This window comes from Amia ocellicauda, chromosome 7 (genome assembly GCF_036373705.1).
Source record: "Amia ocellicauda isolate fAmiCal2 chromosome 7, fAmiCal2.hap1, whole genome shotgun sequence".
Lineage (NCBI taxonomy): Eukaryota > Metazoa > Chordata > Actinopteri > Amiiformes > Amiidae > Amia > Amia ocellicauda.
The window spans coordinates 9635001-9655949 of NC_089856.1; the positions used below are offsets into that span (position 1 = coordinate 9635001).

General features: G+C 43.7%; 1 protein-coding gene across 9 annotated transcripts; it reads left to right on the forward strand.

Annotated features, from left to right (window-relative positions):
- The first annotated feature begins 2593 nt into the window (after positions 1-2593).
- pou6f1 (POU class 6 homeobox 1) lies at positions 2594-20615 on the forward strand. 9 transcript variants are annotated; one of them, XM_066708266.1, is made up of 12 exons: positions 2594-2940; positions 5740-5834; positions 7882-7926; positions 9223-9400; positions 9553-9686; positions 9892-10117; positions 12037-12239; positions 12468-12596; positions 13157-13381; positions 14453-14597; positions 15152-15320; positions 16325-20615. In XM_066708266.1, the coding sequence occupies exons 2-12, from the start codon at positions 5781-5783 to the stop codon at positions 16668-16670; spliced, it is 1854 nt and encodes a 617-aa protein (XP_066564363.1). In that variant the 5' UTR covers positions 2594-2940; positions 5740-5780; the 3' UTR covers positions 16671-20615. The 9 variants fall into 9 exon arrangements, with proteins under 9 accessions (XP_066564363.1, XP_066564367.1, XP_066564360.1 ...); XM_066708270.1 differs by having other exon boundaries at positions 2594-2926; positions 7841-7926; XM_066708263.1 differs by having other exon boundaries at positions 2594-2926.
- The last annotated feature ends 334 nt before the right edge of the window (positions 20616-20949 follow it).

The window sequence follows — 20949 nt, forward strand, 5'->3', positions numbered from 1 at the left end:
AAGGGGATGGTTGCAGCAGGGGGTAGGGAGACTGGGCTGGGGAGAAAAGTGAGAGTGGGTGTATATGTGTGGGTGTGTGGGAGTAGAGGTGTGGGGAGTGTGGGGGTATCCCAGTTGCAGCTCTGAAAGAACTCTTAATAACGAACCGGTGGAGTTGCTTATTGGAGAAATCAGCACTCAGATTTGGGTTAATTAGGGATTCAGCAACATTCCGCAATCCCAGCTCTCCCCTTTTCAGCTCCATGGTAATGGTATGCTAATGCATGCAAATGAGAAGGGTTGCCAACTGGCTTGAAAGCAGTTAAATATTCATGAAAAGTGGAAACATGTTGTGGAGAGAGTGGAGGCTCTGTGTATGTGTGTGAGGTGCGAGGGTCAGGGGGTCAAGATTCAATTGTCTGGATCTGTGCAAAATACTTCACTTTTTATTTTAGTTTTGCTAATTTTTGTATAGTGTATAGTGAAGAATTGGCAGGAGAGGCTGTTCAATACCTGGAGACCTAATTTTTGCGAATCTTTAATTTAGTGAATCTTGAGACAGTCACCATGGGCACCTCTATAACTGAGGTTGCAATGAAGTAAGGAGAACAGATACCTTTTTCAACAGTCCCCAACCAAGGTCACCTTAAAGACGACCCTAGCAGGGTCACAATACCTCACTTTCGAAACAAATAGAAAAGCCTTTAACACTTGCATCCCCTACCCAGGTTGACCCTACCCAGGATACAACACGGTTTCTAGCGGGTCGGGTATGTGCTTTCACACTGCTGTTTCACTAAAAAACTGAAGGAAATCCACAGTGCATTTCGTCTTGCTATACCCGGGTCAAAGTTGTGAAATTAATACTGGGCCTTGCATAGAAGGGCATTCTGGGAGAACCTTGGAGTTCCTCGGGCCTTGGGGTCTGCAGTAAAGTCTGGCCACACCTTGAGCCACAGAAGGGCAGTTCACTGTCACTCGCCAATCAGCTCTGCTCATTAACAATAAAAAAAAAAGCCCTGACACTTTCTGTCTGGAGGATCTGAAACCCTGCATTTAAAAAGAAACACATTGTATTATTCATGTTAGCATTATAATTACTGCAGTTAAATATGCTGTTCAGTCAGTTTAAAAATAGGGGGTCCTTTGTTGAGTGATGGCTCGAGTAAGGGTCCCCAGCCAGGAGAGTGACAGAACCCCTGTTGCTTTCAGTGCAGTGTGCAAGCCAATCATAATCACAGTCTGACTAATATTAGGCTAATTAATATATATGTATATTTTACTTGGCTAAGTTATAAATATGCATATGTCTCGCTTCATACATATTAATTTCTAGGCTGGACTACAATCATTTCGAAACTGACGAATCTCAGTTGTGTTTGTTTGGCAAGTCATGTAGTTTTCCTTAATGCCCTAAAATGAGATTATCATATCTGGAGCATTGTGGTCTCATTGTAAGGGCAAACATAAATTATCTTACTAATTTGCTGTGTCTTGTCTTGTTTGCCAGGCTGGGGGAGAAATTATTAATGTCAAATATCCCACCCTTCCAATCATTTCTCTGAAATGATGCTGAGTGCTGTTTTCGCAAGTCATTCCCAAGCAATCCAAATATTTGAATAATCGCCAATGCCCTTGATATTGAACCCATCTGTATCTGAAGCATATGATTAGTGTTATTATTTGAGTTGCAGTGCCAGTACAGCATGTGAGACATTTGTTTGTGGTGAGATCAATGATCAGCCCTAAGGTCTTGCTCTTTTCATGGGACGTACACAAAATGAAGAGCAAACATTGGATGCTGTTCCCTCTCACACTATTTCTCACAGAAGCCACTTATGCCCAATCGGTTCAGTTCCCCGTGAATATTAACCAGCCCCATTATAATTTGTCACAGAACGCTTCACATGCCCTTGGGTTCGGCCTGCTCCCTGTGCAAACCTTATCTGGCTTAAAACAGCACCTATCACTTTCCTTAACGAGCACCGCATTCCATTACAACAATAATTACTCTATGCTCACATACCTCTATGTTAAGCCACCACAGCAGCACAATTCATCAAGCCACCTGATTAGTCCTTGAGAAACAGTGTTCTGTGGCACTTAACCAAATTTTTCCCTCCCACAAACCCTCTGTCTCTGGTAATAATTAAAAATCTCTAATAATAATAATAATAATAATAATAATACTTCTAGATCCACTACTACTGTTACTACTACTACCATACTAATAAGTATTAATAATAATAATCATAATCATAAGTTATTATTGTTGTTCTTATTATCATCATCATTATACAGCTATTACTGCCATTCATCCTTTATGCATGTCAAATTACACATGCATACACACATACATATGTATAAATGTTGAATGTGCTTGGAGTCACCTTAAAGATGGAACCCAAATCAATACTAGTACTGCTACCCCTTATATTAATAATAATAATTTATAAAACTGTGTGCTCATTTTTATTCTTAAACGCACTACCTCCCGAGTTCCTCGCAGCTTTAGAAATGCAATGGGAATGTGCTGCATCAATAAGATCCTCTCTCTTTAAGAGCAACACAGCTCCCCCTGCAGTCCGACGGCATCTGTTTTTTCCATGCAAGACTTGCCTTGCATAAATTATGTTCATGACGTAGTGCAAAAGGACAATTTTATATGAATTTTTGCAGGAGTTTTCTGCGGAAAGCGGTCTTTTCCCAGAGTCCCAAAGTGTCCGGAGTGCAGCAGAGATCCAGGTGACCCGGGGACCGTCATTAAATATTAAGGAGAGGAGGTTCTGACTGGCGCCGACCCTCTTTATCAATGCAAATACCCCTTTGTGTGCAGCCATGGTGCCTAGCTGCAAGCTGTGAGATGCATTTTTAATGATCCGTCTCCACAAACAGTGGCAAAGCTGTTCAAAAGGGCGAAAACCACCCCAAAACTCTGACATTAGCGGTAAGTTGACCAAGGTAAGCGGTTTTAAAGGGCTCTGCCGATTGTAGGAAGGGAGCTCGGGGGGGGGAAGAAAAAATGGGAGTTTTTTTTTGTTTGGTTAATATGCAATGTTCTTAATTAGCATAATTTATATATTTATGATAAAGAGTGGAAAAAATATCAAATGCATGGCTTCGGGTTGCTGCTGCAGTCGAGTGTGAGTGAGTGTGTGTGTGGGGTTGGGGGACCCGAGGCGAGCGTGCAGCGGGATCATTATTATTGGATCAAAGAGTGCGGGGGGAGGCTGCGGGACAGGGTGAACCGCCTGCATCGGGGGGTCGCGGCGTGTGCTTTTGACACGTCGGGGTGTCGAGATACATATTGAGTGTGCGGCGCTGCGGTCTGCCTGTTGTAGACGGAAGCTGGGTAAAGTCTAGGCCCGCATTAGGCCGTTTAAAAGAGCAACACAAAGCAAACAACAACAACAAAACATGTCTCCAGCTCGAATGTTTATTCATTCGAGAATGTCTGGAACAGGAAGTGTGTTCGGTGCTCCGTTCGATTTCCACGGAGTGAGTTCGGTGCAATAACGGGCTTGAACTTCCTGCGTATTGTACTGGGCGATTTTAATGAAAAATGCCTGATAATATGTTTCTCCTACTTCTGGGGATGAATAATTCATGAAATCCTGTATTGTGTTTGTGTGCGTTATGTAACCTTATGCATATGGAAATAATCAAAACGCTCTGCAGTTTCTGCGCTCCATGCCAAGAAAATAAAAACCCATTCTGCTCGCTCGCATTGACTGTAATGGCTCTTTTGTATGTGTGTGTGTCGTGCTGTGTTTCTCTTGTTAACCTGGATTGCGTTCAATAATATGACTGGGTTTAAAATGTGTTGGTCACTTATCTGAGCTGTTCCTATTGCCTGATGAAAAGTGTTTATCTGGTGGGGGAAAGTTGTATTGTGTGTAACTGCACGGTTTTCTAAAATGGGCATATAGTTGTTTTGGGGGAACAATACATTTATTGATCTATGATGACGCTCTCCTATCTGTCTGGACTGTCCATGTCTGGGGTCTGTCCTGCTTGTAGCAATACTAAACTAAACCAATATATAATCAAAACCTTAGGTGGTATAGAGGGTGATTGATCACTACATTGGATTATCAAATATAAGGTTTCCAATTGAGTAACAGGGCTGCTTAGAGATCAGAGGTGTCAGTATGTTTTGGGGGGTGTCTGCCTATTTATAGTAATGCCTTGGAGTCCCTGTTTCCACTGGATTTCCAATTTGTTGTTTATTTATCAAAATTATTATTATTATTATTATTATATGTATTTGAAGATGTTCACTTACAATGCTAATAAATGGCATCCTGGTATCTCAACTCCTTGTGGCCCTCTCCCTCAGTGTTACACCTTACATGTTTGATATGAATAGTAAGAATGAGACTTGTACTATATAATTAGTATACTGTAACATCATAAGTCATAGGGAATTGCAAAATGTGTGAGTAAAATAGAATGAAGTCACTGAAACAAATACATGATGTGTAACAAACTTATGAGCTATTGACACATTATACATTGCACCCTAATGCTTATTTATGTGGGACAGTATTACACCAGTGCAGTATTAGCCTGTATTGTGTGGTTCTGTAATACAAACGGTGAACTAGCCTATTAATTGGGTTTATTTATCCCTGGGGACTTGCAATCAACAGAGAACTGTTAAAATGGTACACTTCCAGGTTTGCAAAGCAGAGAGAGGAAGAGCAAGGCTGCAATTTGCAATGGGGAGTTTGCAGGGCAGGTGATCGGAGTTAGGTTGTTAGGTTGATGTTAGGGTGATGGGGTGACTTAATGATTCTCCAGAGCAGTTTAGTTGGAGGGGTGCACTTGAGATCTTGGGAAATTATAACCCAGGTTCCAGGTCTCAGGGCCTTTTTTATATGTCTAAATTGAGCTAAGAGTGAGAAACGCAGTCAAATCCAGGCAGGCAGACTTAAATAAATAAATAAAACTGAAATAAACCGATTTGTTGTAGCCGTGCTGGGATTTTTCATTCTCGGCATAATCCCCGATGATAACACACAAAAGAAAAAAGGAAAGGAAAGAAATATATAATCTGCTTCGTCTGACCAGGGTCCTTGGCACTTTTTATTTTTTTTATTTTTTTATTCTCCGCCCTGCCCCCCCCACCAGACTAATCCTTAATTATGTATCTCCAGCAGCAGGGTCAATGAAGTAATTAAGGGGTCAAGTCAGTGAATAAAGTTACTGGTCTGGAGTGAAATCCTGCAACGGAATGGAAAGCAAGACTAGGCTATTTGTGGTAGATGTGGAGATGTCTCCCGGTCAAGGGGTCTTAAATGAATTTCTGTGAGGGCTGTGATCTTATGCCTTCTGGCTATTGTTCCAGCCAAGCACCCAGTTCCTTAAATGGTCTGCTTAGCTGATTACCTGGATGAATGTAATGCTCCTGTCCAGACGGCAAATTCTGTTATTAGCACAGTGCACCTCGAATCGAGAGAATAATGTCAAGAGAATAAATCAATGTGCTGTCTGTCTCAATTGAAATTCTGTTATTGGATGATGCTGTAGCCAATCCAGGAACTGAATTTGTGACCCTTGACCTAAGCAAGGGTTTCTGTATCTGTACCAGTTCTATGAGTTTCATACCGTACCCACGAAGAAGGCAGTTACATTGGATTTTGAGTGATTCTCTGGTGGGCTGTTTGTATTTTGACAAGGCAGTGGAGATTGGGAGGTCTGGGGAGTGTCGCCGCCCGGCTGGATGTCATCAGTAACGCAGCCTGTTGTTTGTCCCAGTATGCAGGACCAGTGACAGTGTGGCGTGCCAGTGAGGGACCATGGACCCAGAGGAGATGACCCCAAACAACGGACCCCTCACAGTCAACGAACAGGTACCGCAAGCCCCACCTCCACCTCACTCTCTCCCTCCTGACTTCACTTCACATCCCAGGCTATGGCTTTGCATCTTGTGCTTGTTGCATATCTACCTCTTTGTGCCCCCCCCTCTCTCTCTACATCCGCTTCCCCCTTCTTAGAGTTTTGTGTCCAGTTGCCGACCCCCAATTACGTTAGATTTTCCCACTTAATGATAAACACACAGTATCTCTGTCCCCTAATTAATTGGAAAAGCTACATTTAATACTTGTATTTCATTTATTTAATATTAAAAGGAGCAATCTGGGTACAGTACCTCGCTCAGTACCCCACCGGTGACAGGCCACACTTCTGCCCTATCTCCTGTTCTCTTCTCAATTCTGCCCAGTCCCCTGTCAATCTCTATTCAATATCTCTGTTCTTCTTTGTTAGAAAGTTACTAGTCAACCGCTTACCAGCAACTTTTTATTCTAGACCTTTTGTGGGGCTTTTCTAAATTAATCGGGTATAATCGTAAGTTGTACAACAGAATTAAAATAAGTACCCGTCCTTTCCAGGTAAACCAGGTAAACGTTAACTTGGACTTATGCCATTGGTATGTCCAATTAGGTCCTTCAGATTTAATTTTGGGGAAAAAGAAAAACTGTAGACACTGACTCTGCAAGACCAGGGTTGCAGGTCATGGCCTGTAATTGCACTTCCTGTTGAGCCCTCATTAACCACCAGTGTGCACAACATTATTCTGTGGCCGATTTAATTATACTTTTTTTTACCATCATGAAGAGAAAACCAGTCCTCTTGCTTTCATTTGATCCCCTCCCAATGTCGAACTCGATGTTAACCAACTCGGCTCCTGGCTGTGACCCCTAACTCTAGCAGGAGTGCGGGGAGTAGGCAGTGCTCAAACACCTGGATCAGGGTCCATAGGCAAGAAAGGAGTGGTGGCCGGAGCCAAATAGTGAGATGGTCACAAAGTCTTCTTCTTCTTCTTCTTCTTCTTCTTCTTCTTCTTCTTCTTATATATATATATATATTCTTCTTAAATATACAAAAAGGGGATCAATTTTAGTATATAGAAAATATAAGCATCATATATCTTCTAGTATAGATTAAAAATAGATGTTTGTTCTATGTGGGAGGACTAATCATTCATCACAGTCTGTCATAAAGCCCAGAGAAGTTTCAGTGCAAATCTTGCATATTCACACGATCAACTTCTGGTTAGTGCTGTTCATTTTTCTCCAGAGCACAATATTTCTACCTATAATTGTGGCATTTGACAGAAAATGGTTTACATTTTGGTGTTCCCAGTGGCTTAATTGGTTAAAGTGCACGGTTGAGCTCTGTTGTCAGAGCCCATTGTGACCAGGATTCCCCAATGGGAATGACTACCGGGTTTGGGTGGACTACAGTCGGCCAGGGTTTCCGCAGGGTTCTCGTTGAGGGCTGCACCAGTCCTCCCTGCTGTTTGTGCTGCAGACTGGCAGGGCTTGGCAGTGCATGTTGCAATTGCTTTGCATGTGTGCAAGTGTGTGAGTATTGCTTTTGTGTGTGAGTTGCCTACATACCTCCCACATTAAGCGCAGGAGTTGCAGCAGGGGGGCTGAGACGATTTAACAATTGGTGTTTCCCAAAAGGGTGCAAAAATAATTGGCAAATCCCCATTTTTGTTTCTGGGATCCAACATACCTAGATACAAGATTGCATGGAACTGAGTGAGCCAAATGTAAACACAGCTTCGGAGAATGGCCTGGACCTTGTATCGCTTGAGAACAAAAAGTTTGCCTTTTTGTTTTTTTTTGCTGTACGAGCTTCGTCAATTGTCTTTGTCTGTGCTGTAACGAAGGAGGCCCATTGTGAGGCACTTCTACCTGCAGTAATGCTATGCTTCTGTTGTTTGACTCACCCATTGTGGCATTTTTTTTTTTTCCCACTTCTGTTTTGTCATTGTTTTTTTTTTTTGTTTTTTTCCCTCTCCCCTTCACCTCTCATCTCGAATGTTTGCTTGGCCTCTCCATTCTAGCAGCTGTTCAGTGTCTCACTGCAGGAGCTGTTTTTTTTCAGCCATTAGACTCCTGCTCTTTGAAATTCCCTGCCCCGGACACCCAGGTAGGCACCATCCTCTCCCTATTTCCCTTTCGCCAGCTAAGGAGCCTGTCTCTTTTGCTGTATCACCTTCTCAGTTTCTTCTGAATCTCTGTTCTGGGGTGGGATTAGACTGACCTGACTGATGAGCGTTTTTTACCCAGAATCCCTCATGTACAGTTTTATTCTGCTCCGGTGAAACAGATCTTAAGGAATAATTAACGTAATCAACACTTCAGCTTGCTTGCTAATTATAAACCATCTCCTAATCATGCTATGCAATTGGGTCCATTCTGTGTTAAGACGAAGCTTCGCTGTATTATAACCACAGCCACTCGTTTGTGGACCCTCATTATTTCGGGGATGTTTCATAATTAGCCAGTGGTAGATTCTCTAATTAGGCTTTGAGATAAGTGTGATCGGTTTAGCTTGGCGTTTCCCAGGTCTGAAATGCTAGCTGGCTGGTTTGTTCTGCCGTACTTGTGACTTTTCACTAGGTTCATAGTAGAAGGTCTTTTGATTAAAAAAAAAAAAAAAAATGGTTTTAGTTCTCACTGTTTATCATTCAGTTAGTGCTTGTCAAGTGAGCCGCCACAGATAAGCCTGGTGCAACTGATTGTAATTCCCGATATGTTCAAAACATTCGGTGATGTTAATGTCTAGCATATATTTTCAACATTTAAAATAAAGGTATGGATTACAGCCTTAAATATATCCCATATATTTTAAATACTCCTAAACAGGGCCAGTTTTGGTGTATGAAAAATTAAGCATCATACACCTACCACATATTCAAAACATATTTGTGCCATAAGGGACTGAACATGCATAGCAAAGACTCCTAATAAATCAAATAGAAGCAGCACTAAGAATGATCTCACCTCCACATGTTGTGTTAAGATTGTGTTTGTGTTCTGGAAATGTGTATCAATCTGCAACGATTGACTCTGCCACTACATATACAGGTCGAAAGCAATATACTAGCAAATATACAGATTTCAGTAGCTGTGGTGGTCGCTGTAGCTCCACTCATCCACTTTACATCATAAATGTCCCTAATTCATGAGTGGTACTGGCTTCTGTTTCATTTAACATATTAATTGTGGAAGCTGGGAAGGTCAAGGGCTGGAATGCAAAGTAAAAATTGAGGTGAACCGAGGAGACGATACAAAGCAAAGAAAATGAATCAAAGTCCAAAAGTCCAAAATGACACTGCTAATCTACTGTGGTAAACTTTCCTAATGTGGATTTAAAAGACATGATGACCAAAAAGGGGAAAAATACTCTTACAGTGTATTCACAGATCCCGTCTCCCCCCAGGTGATTGTCATGTCCGGTCATGAGACGATCCGAGTCCTGGAGGTGGAAGTTGACGCTTCTCTGCAGGGGGCGGGGGCTGATGGGAAAAGGCAGGGGGCGGAACACAGCCCTGCCCTGGAGTCCAGCGAGGGGGGGCCAGAGGAGGCCCCGGTCCAGCCAGGGGGTACTGGGACAGCAGGTGGGTCCTAAAAAACAGAATGGATAATAACAGTGTAATGACAAGTGCCCAGGCTGACTAACTATTCTGAAATCCAAGAAGTGCCTCCAGATGGCATTGAACCTTCTCTCTCTCTCTCTCTCTCTCGGTCTCCTTCTTTCTGTCTTCCTCAGCCCCAGCCGACAGGGAAATCACCTTAAACTCTGCAACTCTGGGGGTCCAGACTGTGGCCCCAGCTGCTCCCTCGTGCATCGCTCTCTCCCAGGCCCACACCGCGGTACCCATCACCATGCAGGCCTGCCCTCAGGTGAGATGGACCCCGTGGACAGACGTACAGCCCCGACGCCAGTCTTGCCCTTTCACAGACAGCACTTAAGACTAGTACTGGGGCAGCAGTGCCATATGCCCTCTCCTCCACAGGGTCTTTCAATTTTTATCTTTGCAAAACGTCTTTCACCGTCTTCCTTCATTCTTTCTCTCTTAACCTCTCTGTGTGTCCATCTCTCTGCTAGCTGCTGTCTCAGGACGGGCTGACCACAGTGGTGACAGGCATGATGACCCAGGCGGGCGCGCTCTCCCAGCCGCTCCTGATCCCCTTCACCATGGCGGGGCAGGTGGGCGGACAGCCGGGCCTGGCGGTGCTGACCTTCCCGACGGCCACCGTGGCCACGCTGCCTGGGCTGACTGCTGCCTCTCCAGCCGGGGGCGTCCTCAAGCTGCCCTTCACTGGCCTTCAAGGTAAAAATGACCGAAAGGGTGAAAAGTGGCTAACTGTTATCCCTTGATGGAGGTGTTGTCTCAAGAAAGTGTGTTAATTGAGTTGGTTTGCATTCGCTTAATTAAAATCTATGTTGTTTACCAGCCTGGTGGAGGAGGCCTTGACTCGGTTTGGTGTGATTAGAAAAGATTCTATGGATTTAAACTAAATGCTTGATCCATATAACCCCACATTTTGTGCAAACAAAACTGTCTTTGATTTAGATTGGTTCTAATTTATATGGGAAGATCTTAATTTTAGATTTTAAGATTTTAAGATAATGTGATTAATCTTATTTGTAAATTAACACTTCACTGATGGGTCTTACCTCCTTTTCAATGAGATCTGCCGGTTTTAAACAATTTAAAAGTAATGATAGTTGAAGAGCCCCTGAATACCAACGGACTGACATTACATCAGGGATATCCATGAGCGCAGTTTTTATTTATTAAGACCCTGTTCACAGTTGAGATTTAGGCCGGCCCAGGCCAGGTGAAAACTAGTAAAACTTTTTGACCCAGCCTAAATTTTTTGAGGCAGCCTAAAGGCGACCTAAATGTGAATATTAATGCGCTGGGCCTTGGGCCGGGTGAAAAGCATCAGTGCATTACGTAATTCAGATCACGTTCAGGGTTCCAATAAGAGCTCAGGTGGAACAATAATCGGTAGACACAGGGAGTGCTCCAGGACCAGGCCTGGGATTTGGGAAGCCCCAGTATAGAGATAATTTGGAACAAACCTCTGAATCTCCTTCAGACTGGACTAGCTGAATTGTTTAGAGTCAGACCAGCAAGTCTGTGGAGAAATACCTCACTTCCTGCCAGGCACTGATAGAGGAAACTGAGCACTCTGGGTCTGTGACAATATGTATTCTGTGTATACAATAATTGACAGCAAAAAACACTTTAAGTGAACATGTCTGTAAATATATGGTTAATAAATATACAGTGAGGGAAAAAAGTATTTGATCCCCTGTTCAAGAAAGCACATGTACAGGCCCGTCTGAAGTTTGCCAATGAACATCTGAATGATTCAAAGGAGAACTGGGTGAAAGTGTTGTGGTCAGATGAGACCAAAATCGAGCTCTTTGGCATCAACTCAACTCGCCGTGTTTGGAGGAGGAGGAATGACCCCAAGAACACCATCCCCATCGTCAAACATGGAGGTGGAAACATTATGCTTTGGGGGTGTTTTTCTGCTAAGGGGACAGGACAACTGCACTGCATCAAAGGGACGATGGACGGGGCCATGTACTGTCAAATCTTGGGTGAGAACCTCCTTCCCTCTGCCAGGGCATTGAAAATGGGTCGTGGATGGGTATTCCAGCATGACAATGACCCAAAACACACAGCCAAGGCAACAAAGGAGTGGCTCAAGAAGAAGCACATTAAGGTCCTGGAGTGGCCTAGCCAGTCTCCAGACCTTAATCCCATAGAAAATCTGTGGAGGGAGCTGAAGGTTCGAGTTGCCAAACGTCAGCCTCGAAACCTTAATGACTTGGAGAGGATCTGCAAAGAGGAGTGGGACCAAATCCCTCCTGAGATGTGTGCAAACCTGGTGGCCAACTACGTTTTAATTGTTCCCCATTGCCCTGTTCCTCAGCACTGGACCTGTCTGTCAGTTCTTTGACTGATGTAACTTAGTCATAAAGGCATTTCTTGAATTGAATTGAATATTTGTAGGCCCTGGAGGTCCTGTCATAATGTATTTGGCAGCACAGACCAGCTTCTAATCTCTACAGGTCGATTTGGATCGATAAGTGATTTTCCAGGACATGTACTTGCTCAAGGGACAATAGTGACACAGTATCTCTAGTCCCATTTTGCTGTAAAGCACAGACTATGCAGTTGCTTTTCCTGATCAGCCATGCGGCCTGCGTTTCTCTTCTTCCTCCCCCCAGCCGCCACCGTGTTGAACACAGTGCAGCCGCAGCTCCACGCAGCTGCGCAGACGATCCTGCAGCCCCAGATGGCCTCCCAGCAGCAGCAGCAGCCCCAGACGACGCAGCCAGGGATGCAGATCAACACCACCACCGCTGCCACCACTGTGCCCGCTTCCGTGGCAACGCTGCAGACCGCGGGCATCTCCATCAACCCTGCCATTGTGAGCAATCCTTCTGTCTTTTTGACTCCCTGTTGTCCAATTCCTGCCTGTTTTATTTTATTGCAGGAAAAAAATGAAATCGTTCCTTAACAATAAATATCATAAATAGATTGAGTCTCCTGCATTTGAGCTCGGTTGATGAAGTGTGTTGTGCTCTGGAGAGTGTGGCGCAGCTGGGGAGGGTTACAGTTGGCACTGGTGGGCTGACGGGATGTCCATGTGTTTCAGATCAGTGCTGCATCCCTGGGCGCCCAGCCACAGTTCATCAGCTCCCTCGCCACCACGCCCATCATCACCAGCGCCATCTCCGGCATGCAGGGCATCACCAGCCAGATCATCACCAACGCGCAGGGGCAGGTAGGGTACCCCTCTGTAATCGGCCCCTTCTGGAGGTTCACAACAGCACGCCACTTTAAACGTCTTTTCCACTAATTGGCTTTGGTGATAATGCCATGTTTTCACTGTACTTCCCTACACTGCTATTAATTCTAGTCAACAATTTTAAGTGCAAAACCACCTTCAGTCATAATGTTGCATGGTGTTGTAAGGCACAGTGAAATCTATGATTGATGTTAATGATAGTAGTAGTATTTATTCCCAAACAAGATGTTCGAGTCTGTATACGGAGTCAGGGCTATTTATATATGCGCGTTCATTCTTGTAATTGAACCAAAACAGAGCCGAGAGTAGCGTGTTTTAATTATATTAAAGTGAAGTACAAGCATGAGAAATTGTCACAAATTATTTTATAGTTTGTATGTATAACGTGATGTTAATTTGTAAAATAAATGTATGTGTTGCAGAGGTGTACAGGATGAGAGAGGATTGTGCAAAATTACACCTTTTCCTGCAAGTTTCAGCCCTGGCTCCTCCCTCTCTCCCCTTGATGTGGCTGAATGTTGACTATGTGTTGGCAGGTGATCGGGACGCTGCCGTTTCTGGTGAACCCGGCCTCCCTGGCAGCAGCCTCAGCGGCGCCCCCTACCCTTCCCACCCAGAGCCTGCAGGTCCAGACTGTCGCGCCACAGCTGGTGCTCAATGCCCAGGGCCAGATCATCGCTACCATCGGCAACGGCCCCAGCCCTGCCCCTGTGCTGACCAAATCCAGCATCACGCAAACCCCCGCCAAGCCGGCCTCACAGGTATCATACTGTACAGGCACATACGGTGCCCTGCCGTTCAGGACACTACGCTACACAACTGAACATTGTATTTAACATTTTATTTGTTATTTTTGTGGCACACCCAAAATTAGAGAATTTGACAATGGTAAGAATTAATTAGGGTTGGTACCCTACTGATGTAACGCAATGGTGTGTGGGATGTAGGTCTCTCCTTTCAACACTGCAGTGTAGTCTCATAGTGCAGAATAAAGCTTCTGAATGTTATTTAGGTGTTAAGGTAATTAATGTCTGTATGCAAAGAAGACTTTGAAGGTTTTTTTTTACATACAAAATTAGAAAACGTTGCTAAATATTACGTAGATATACAGATAAAAGTAAGAATCATCTCACAGTTACATTTTGGTTATTTAGAGAACACTTAGAGAAAAAAACATGGCAGACGCTTCTCTGAAACCACAATGATCCCAGTTCACAGTAACTAAAAATCTGTGCTAGTTATTGGAATATAATGCAGAAAAATATATACTTTTAGGGAAACTTTCTGAAACTTGCTCTAATGCATTCAAACACAAGTTGTGGGATAAAATAAAGACAGTTAAAAGTATCAAACCACTGTGTGTGCAGTAAAAGAAGGGCAGAAATCATGGAGGAATATGCTATAAGAAATATTAAAGGGGAAACATCCACCTACTGGAGGAGGACCTCCTTCAAAATTTAAACAGACCACAGGATTAGGTATTGAAATCTGAAGGGAGGAGTCTCCGATGTCTTAGGGGATTGCCGGTGGGCAGGACAGCTGAGTGTGTGTGAGCCAATGCTTTTCTACTGACTTAACTTGATTGGGTGTACATGTGTATGGGCATAGCTTGTAGGTGATGGCTATGGTTGGGGTTCAGGCTGCACACAGTGAAACAATACAATTCAGTGTGCTACACTGCCACACTATACTATACAATACACTACATAATAACACAACCAAGCACGGATCAATAAAGCACACACAGTTACCATAATGTACAGTCCCACACTCTTTGTTCCCCCGGGCTGCAGTGCCTTCGCCTCATTGCTTCTCTTGCTCTTCGGCCGCAGGGGACCGTGGTGACGGGGGCGACAGTTTCCCAGGCGCCAGTCATCATTGCGCCCCAGCCCCCCGCCGTGAAGACGGTGACAACCATCTCCAGCCCTTTGCCCATCACCTGCGGAGACTCCCCCACCGTGGGCCAGCTTGTCAGCAGTAAGGATCCTCCTCTTACTCCCTCTTTTGTAGGAGCTTCCGGCTTCCCAGCTGAAAATGACACAGAAATACACTTTATCGGTCACTGCCCACCGGAGCTTTCATACCCCATGGTAGAGAGGTAGAAACATCAGGAGAAGATGCACTATTGTACATACATAGAATTGGATTTTTAACTAAGCCAACCTGTCTTTAAGTCCAGCTCTTTTAACCTCTCCCCAAGCCGAGCTAAAGTTTGGCTTCAACAAAGAAAATATAGTTATGCGCATCCATTTCCTCACTTGGTTTCTGGATGCTGTGTTGCTTGTTGTTTTAAATCAGTTTGATCAGCCTTGTTTTGTCCTTCTCTTCTTTTTGGTAGTCTGTTTTCCCCTTCCAAGTCAGGTTGGTGTGTGGCAGTAAACTACCTACCCTCTGTCTGTCTCTGACCTGACCGCATTTCTATATCTGAGGTTGCTAAAAACTGAGCATGGGTATATTTGCATTGTTTTAGTTAGTGGGGGGGCATCCATAAGAAGAATAAGGTCCTTAACTTACTCCTTCCCCCCCACCAGAGCCTCAGCAGCCTGGGGCAGATGAGGAGGGCATCAACCTTGAGGAGATCCGCGAATTCGCCAAGAACTTCAAGATCCGCCGGCTGTCGCTGGGCCTGACTCAGACACAGGTGGGCCAGGCGCTCACGGCCACGGAGGGCCCCGCCTACAGCCAGTCTGCCATCTGCAGGTAGGGGTGCCCCCTGGCTCTCTTGTGTTGATGTGCTGGGTGTATTGCAATTAGATATTTCAGAATGTTTTAAACAACCACCTAGACCAAATCTACACCAACCCTCGAATGGGAAAGGACATGCCTGTACCCTTTCATATTTCTTATTTACAAGCAGTAGAAAGTGACAGTAAATTAAACTGCAATATGGTCTGGGTTTGTAATGTGCATTTTGATTTGATTTGGTCTAGGCCGTAGACTGTGCCTGTTATACAGCAAATGCTGCTGTGACCATTGTAGGATAGCTGTACTTCCCAGTGTACAAAAGTAGAATTCCAGTCCCATTGTGATTTTATTGGTTTAACTAAAAATACCAGTGCTATACACGCTCACTGCAAGAATAAAGCTTTTATTTTTGCACATCTGTTAAACCAGTTTTTCTGTCCTGTTTTTTTATCCAACTGCACCCTCAATTAATTAACTGAAACCTTAATTTAACTAATAATTATCTTTATTACTAAAATTATTTTGGTGGTTCATATACTTTTACATTTAACCTAATGTCTCCAGCGGTTTAAAATTATTAATAAGCTCTGATTAGGCCAATTATTAGTTCAATTAAGGAATTGAGATAACAGAAAGTAGCAGGACACTGAGTCCCCAGGACCAAGATTTGGAACCGCTGTATTAAATTAAGGTGTTGAAAGTGTTTTAATCACTCTAAATGTGTTTTTATCTGTCCATCTTGCTCACCACATTAAAACTTAAAAGGCTTTTGTGGCGCTTTTTGATGACATCACGGTTGTGCTCGTGTTAAAGTTACATTAATAACTTGACCATTTCATTACCAACGTTAATATTCCACAGATGTGTTCAGTTTTCCTCTTGTTGGAGGAAACCCCAGTCAAATATGTAAATACCGCTTTCTTTTAAGAATACAAATGGGCCCTGGAGTCAACCTGGCAAGCTTTGTACACTGGCATCTACTGTATCCTTCACTCTCTCTCTTACTGCTCGGCCCCCAGGTTTGAGAAGCTGGACATCACCCCAAAGAGCGCCCAGAAGCTGAAGCCAGTGCTGGAGAAGTGGCTGGCTGAGGCGGAGCTGTGGAACCAGAAGGGCCAGCAGAACTTGATGGAGTTTGTGGGTGGCGAGCCATCCAAGAAACGCAAACGCCGCACCAGCTTCACCCCCCAGGCCATCGAGGTCCTCAACACCTACTTTGAGAAGAACGCCCTGCCCACTGGCCAGGAGATCACTGAGATCGCCAAGGAGCTGAACTACGACCGGGAGGTGGTGCGTGTCTGGTTCTGCAACCGGAGGCAGACCCTGAAAAACACCAGCAAGCTCAACGTCTTCCAGATCCAGTAGGCCGCACCCTGGGGGACGCAGCGAGCTACTTGGTTGGAGTGGGTTTTGGGAGGTGGGGTGGGGGTGGTCAGGAGGGCTAGTATTTAGGAGGGATAACAAGAGATCCACACCTACAGCCACACCCGGGCCAAACTGAGATCCCTCTACTGTCCCCTGCCCACCACCCCCCTGCTCCCTTCTCCTCCTTCCTCTGCTCGTATCATTGGTACCGATAACCTACAATGCTGGTTGTCATCGTGTGTGAGAGTGTGCAATTTGTGCTCGTTGAATGAGAGTTGTGTGATTTGCGTCGATGTGCTCCACAAGGATCGTACTGGAGGATGACGGGACTTTGGATCCAGTGCTAGAGCACCTGGAAGTCTTGACGTGGTTATTTCCCCAATGTAGGCGTTTCGTTGGCCACCGACCCCTTTCCTGAGTATGTATGTGCATGCATGTGTGCGTAGGCCTCATCCAAAAGAAGGGAGATACTTTTGCACTTTGTTTCGATTCATCCTGGGAACTGGAAACTGTGTGTATCCCTGCTCACAGATTTTCATGAACCGTGACCCTATCTGAGTGAAGGAGCTTGGGGTCAGTGCACACTATCAACTCGGTTCAACAGTTGGATTCCAGAATCTGGAATATGGAATTCCACACATAAGACTAATTGATGAGGTACAGTAGGGTTGAGGAAAAACAACCTTAAAACACCTTGAACTTAACATGCTACCCCAATTTCCCCTGAGGTCGCCACCAAGCCAACATGTGTGTCTATTGGTACGTGTATCTATTGTTTTAAATAGAGCAAATGAAAGGGGTTTTGGACATAGACCTTGAATGCAGCTGGTGGTTTTTCTCTCCCATTTTGCATTGAGTCAAAAAGGGTGTCATTATGCCCCCTTACCCAGCTCCCTACCCCAAACTAACCCACAAATGTAACAATGGAGAAACAGCACGGAGACCTATTTATGTAAAGGGTATAGTGATAGCAGCTTGGCAGTTGGGGGGATTAAAACACTCGCAAGGTGAAACTTACATTAGGAAACAGAAAAGCACTGGATCCATGCTGGTTGGGTGAGTTAGCAGCGGTTATTGAAACTCCGTAGCCAACATTCAACAGACTTAACGTGAAGGAAGAGGGCCTGGCAGTGTCTGTAGCTGTACAAGATCAGAAAGCCCCCTTTGTCATGAAGAGACATAAGGAGGGCCAGGACCCCGTATGAAAGAGTGCATACTGACACAAATGAAAGCGCAATGTATCTCCTTGCAAAGGTATCCCAAATGATAGGGAAGTTGGGAGTCCCCTCAAAGGCCTTGTTCCAAGGATCACCGTCAATCTCCTGAGGGATGGATGTGGTTTTTCTTCAGGGCAGAAATCAATATGTTGAGCTTCTCCTTCGACAAGCAAAACCAAGACCTTCTCGTAAAGAAAACTCGGACTGAGTCACTCACCTTCTGCTGCACTAACGGCCCGTCTGCCTTCAGAAAGGAGGCACCACACACAGCTTTTATCCAAATTACCACCTCTCCCATGCGGGATCCTGGTGGGGGAGGTTGGGGGGGCACAGACCCAATGGCGGTGATTGTCGGAGCCATTCCATGCACCCGAGCTCTGAACGCCAGGTCACCATAAACGTTATTGCACTTCATTATGGACAAAGAAGGGCAGTGGTGAGGTGGGCTGGGGGAGTAGGGCGTTGATTAACAGTAGCTGCAATATAGTTATTATATAATTGAATGGCATGTAAGGTCAACCCCCTCCTCCCCACTCCTTAACAGATCAAGGAACTGTGGCAATGACAATCTTCTCTTTGCCCCCCCCTTCCCACACACACACAAATGCACACAAACGTACTCGAAGACATTCACACACACATTCTCCTTGCAACTCGGGGTCATCTGCAAGGTGAAGGCTGGGCAGCAGAATCTAATGGCAGCTGTGTGGAGTCGTGATTCGGCCAGGGACACGGCTCTCGAACACCTAAGCAAAGGTACTGTGTTTACATTGAACCCAAATGTATAAACAGGTACCCAACTAAGTCACTTTGCATACAAGTATGAATGAATGAATGAATGAATGACTGAATAACCATGGGAGTTTGGACTTCAGGACACGGGTCTGTGAAATGGGATCCATGGTGTACATGCGCCTGTCACTGTGGCCCACGGTGGCAAAGTGAATCATCCCAAACACCTCCAGTCAGCTGTGACGAACTCCACATCGATCTCCCAAGGACCTAGGAGTATCGAAAGAGGAGAAACGAAAAGCCCATCTCGGTCTCGATGAACGTCTACTGGAATGGCTTCACACAATGACCTTTCTTTAAACCTTTTCGAAGAGATAAATTGACCTCCCCCACCCTCTTTTTCAAGCAGGTCACTCAAATATGTAACTACTATATATATATATATATATATATATATATATATATACATTTTTTCTTTCACAGAAGACTAAAAAGGTACTGACTCAGCTGGAGGTGATTTTATGGACTGAAATCGTATTTAATTTCATTTTTTTTGGTTGTTTTTGTTAACTTGTGTTAGCTTTTAAAACGAACAAGGCAAACATCATGCTGGCCACAGGAAGAATATATAAGAAAATACACACATACACTTTGGATATGTTCCAAAATATATATAGCAATCCAGAATCCTGGTGTTGATATTGGTTTTTGCTGCTTTTTTAGAAACACAGAAGGCCATATTTACAAAGCACAGGCCTTCATGCATACTTCCTCCCAATAAAAAAAGAAAACAAACACAGAGTAGTGTCCAATAAACTTTTATGAGACTTATTTAAGAGCCCTGATTATCTTATTTTATTTTCCCCCTCCCTTTATGAGTAAGCGTGGGGAAGTTTCAAAAGTGGGAGGAAAGTATTTTATTAATGTGGCCAAGGGAGTAGGTTGGGGTTTAGAATATAAAGCTCTTATTCAGATACTTTCCAGTAGCTCCAGGACTCTTAAAGAGGAATTCAATTAAAAGACCTGTTACCAGAGTAACTCAGCGTTCACAAATTAGAGCAGTTGGAGCTCTCTTAACTCGGCTACTTTCTCCTCCTGAAATAAACTGTGTATTACATTTGACCCACAGGTTTAAATCCCAGGAGGTTGGTGTTGTGTAGAATAGTGGCATGAGGACTTGGTGCTAGAAACAATACACACCCTCTGTTGATGTTGCCAGCTTAATTATATATACAGATTGACAGCATTTAATGCCTTAAAGAGACAATTACACCACATTTCCTTCTGTTAGTTTCTGAACAGTGTGCATGTCATCCCAGCCATCCTAATGTTATTTAACATCCTAAGTAAGGACATTTATTTTAAATGGTAAAATGTTTAAAGTAACTTGTTTTGTGTGCTTCAGAATAGAGGTCTGGATTGCACATTACAATTAAGATACACTCGCCAACTCTTAACTCAATAGTTAAAAGAGTTGGCACTTACACTGAGGTGTAGACTGGTATAACCGTTAGGATCCTGTTAATTAATTTACAATTGTAGTTCAGGACAGGACCAATGCAGTGTGTTGGTGTGTGTGAGAGATAAGACTACCCTTTTTTCCTTTATAGTGTAGTGGTTTCTTGACAGGTTGCAATGCCTGTACAGAATGCATTCTTTTGGAGTGACAGTTTATCCTGTTGTAAACAAGCAAGCAGACAAACACACACACAAACAGACAGCTTTATATATAAAACTAATTATATTTATTTTATTAATGTTATATAATATTTTTAAAGGTTCTAGTTGCTCCCTGTTTGGGTACACATTGGTTATGTAAAAAATAAAAATATGAATTAATAAATAATAATTAATAACATGCATACATATATACATACATACATAGATACCTGTGTCAGGTTAAAGATGTATCCTATAATGTATTGAGTTTTAAAACTTGGTCATCTGAGTTTGAGTTAATTTTTTGTTAATAAAGTCACTGAACCTAAAAAGGTAATGGATGCGTTTGTTTGTTTATTTATTAATTGATATCATGACATCTAGACTGTTATATTGGTTATGCACTTGGCTGGTCAAATAAGCTTGATAACAAATTCAGCTTTTTTAGCTCAAATATTCAACATGTCGAATGACACAAGACAAGACACATTTTATTGGTTCAGCTTGAGGCCAAGCATTTTATATGAGGTTTGCAGCAGAGCCTTTCCATTATAAGGACATTAAAATAAAGATATATTCGGTGACGTTTAGGGGATTATTTTGCTCATTTGATAGTCAGATTACAACAGAAGCCAAACGGATGCATCTGTCCAGCAAGTGCAATCTTCTTG

Coding starts and splice junctions, on each gene's coding strand:
- pou6f1 (XM_066708262.1), top strand. CDS start 7,702: ATGCTTCTGTTGTTTGACTCACCCATTGTGGCATTTTTTTTTTTTCCC. Junction 12,240..12,467: donor TCTCCATCAACCCTGCCATT/GTGAGCAATCCT, acceptor CATGTGTTTCAG/ATCAGTGCTGCATCCCTGGG. Junction 12,597..13,156: donor TCACCAACGCGCAGGGGCAG/GTAGGGTACCCC, acceptor ATGTGTTGGCAG/GTGATCGGGACGCTGCCGTT.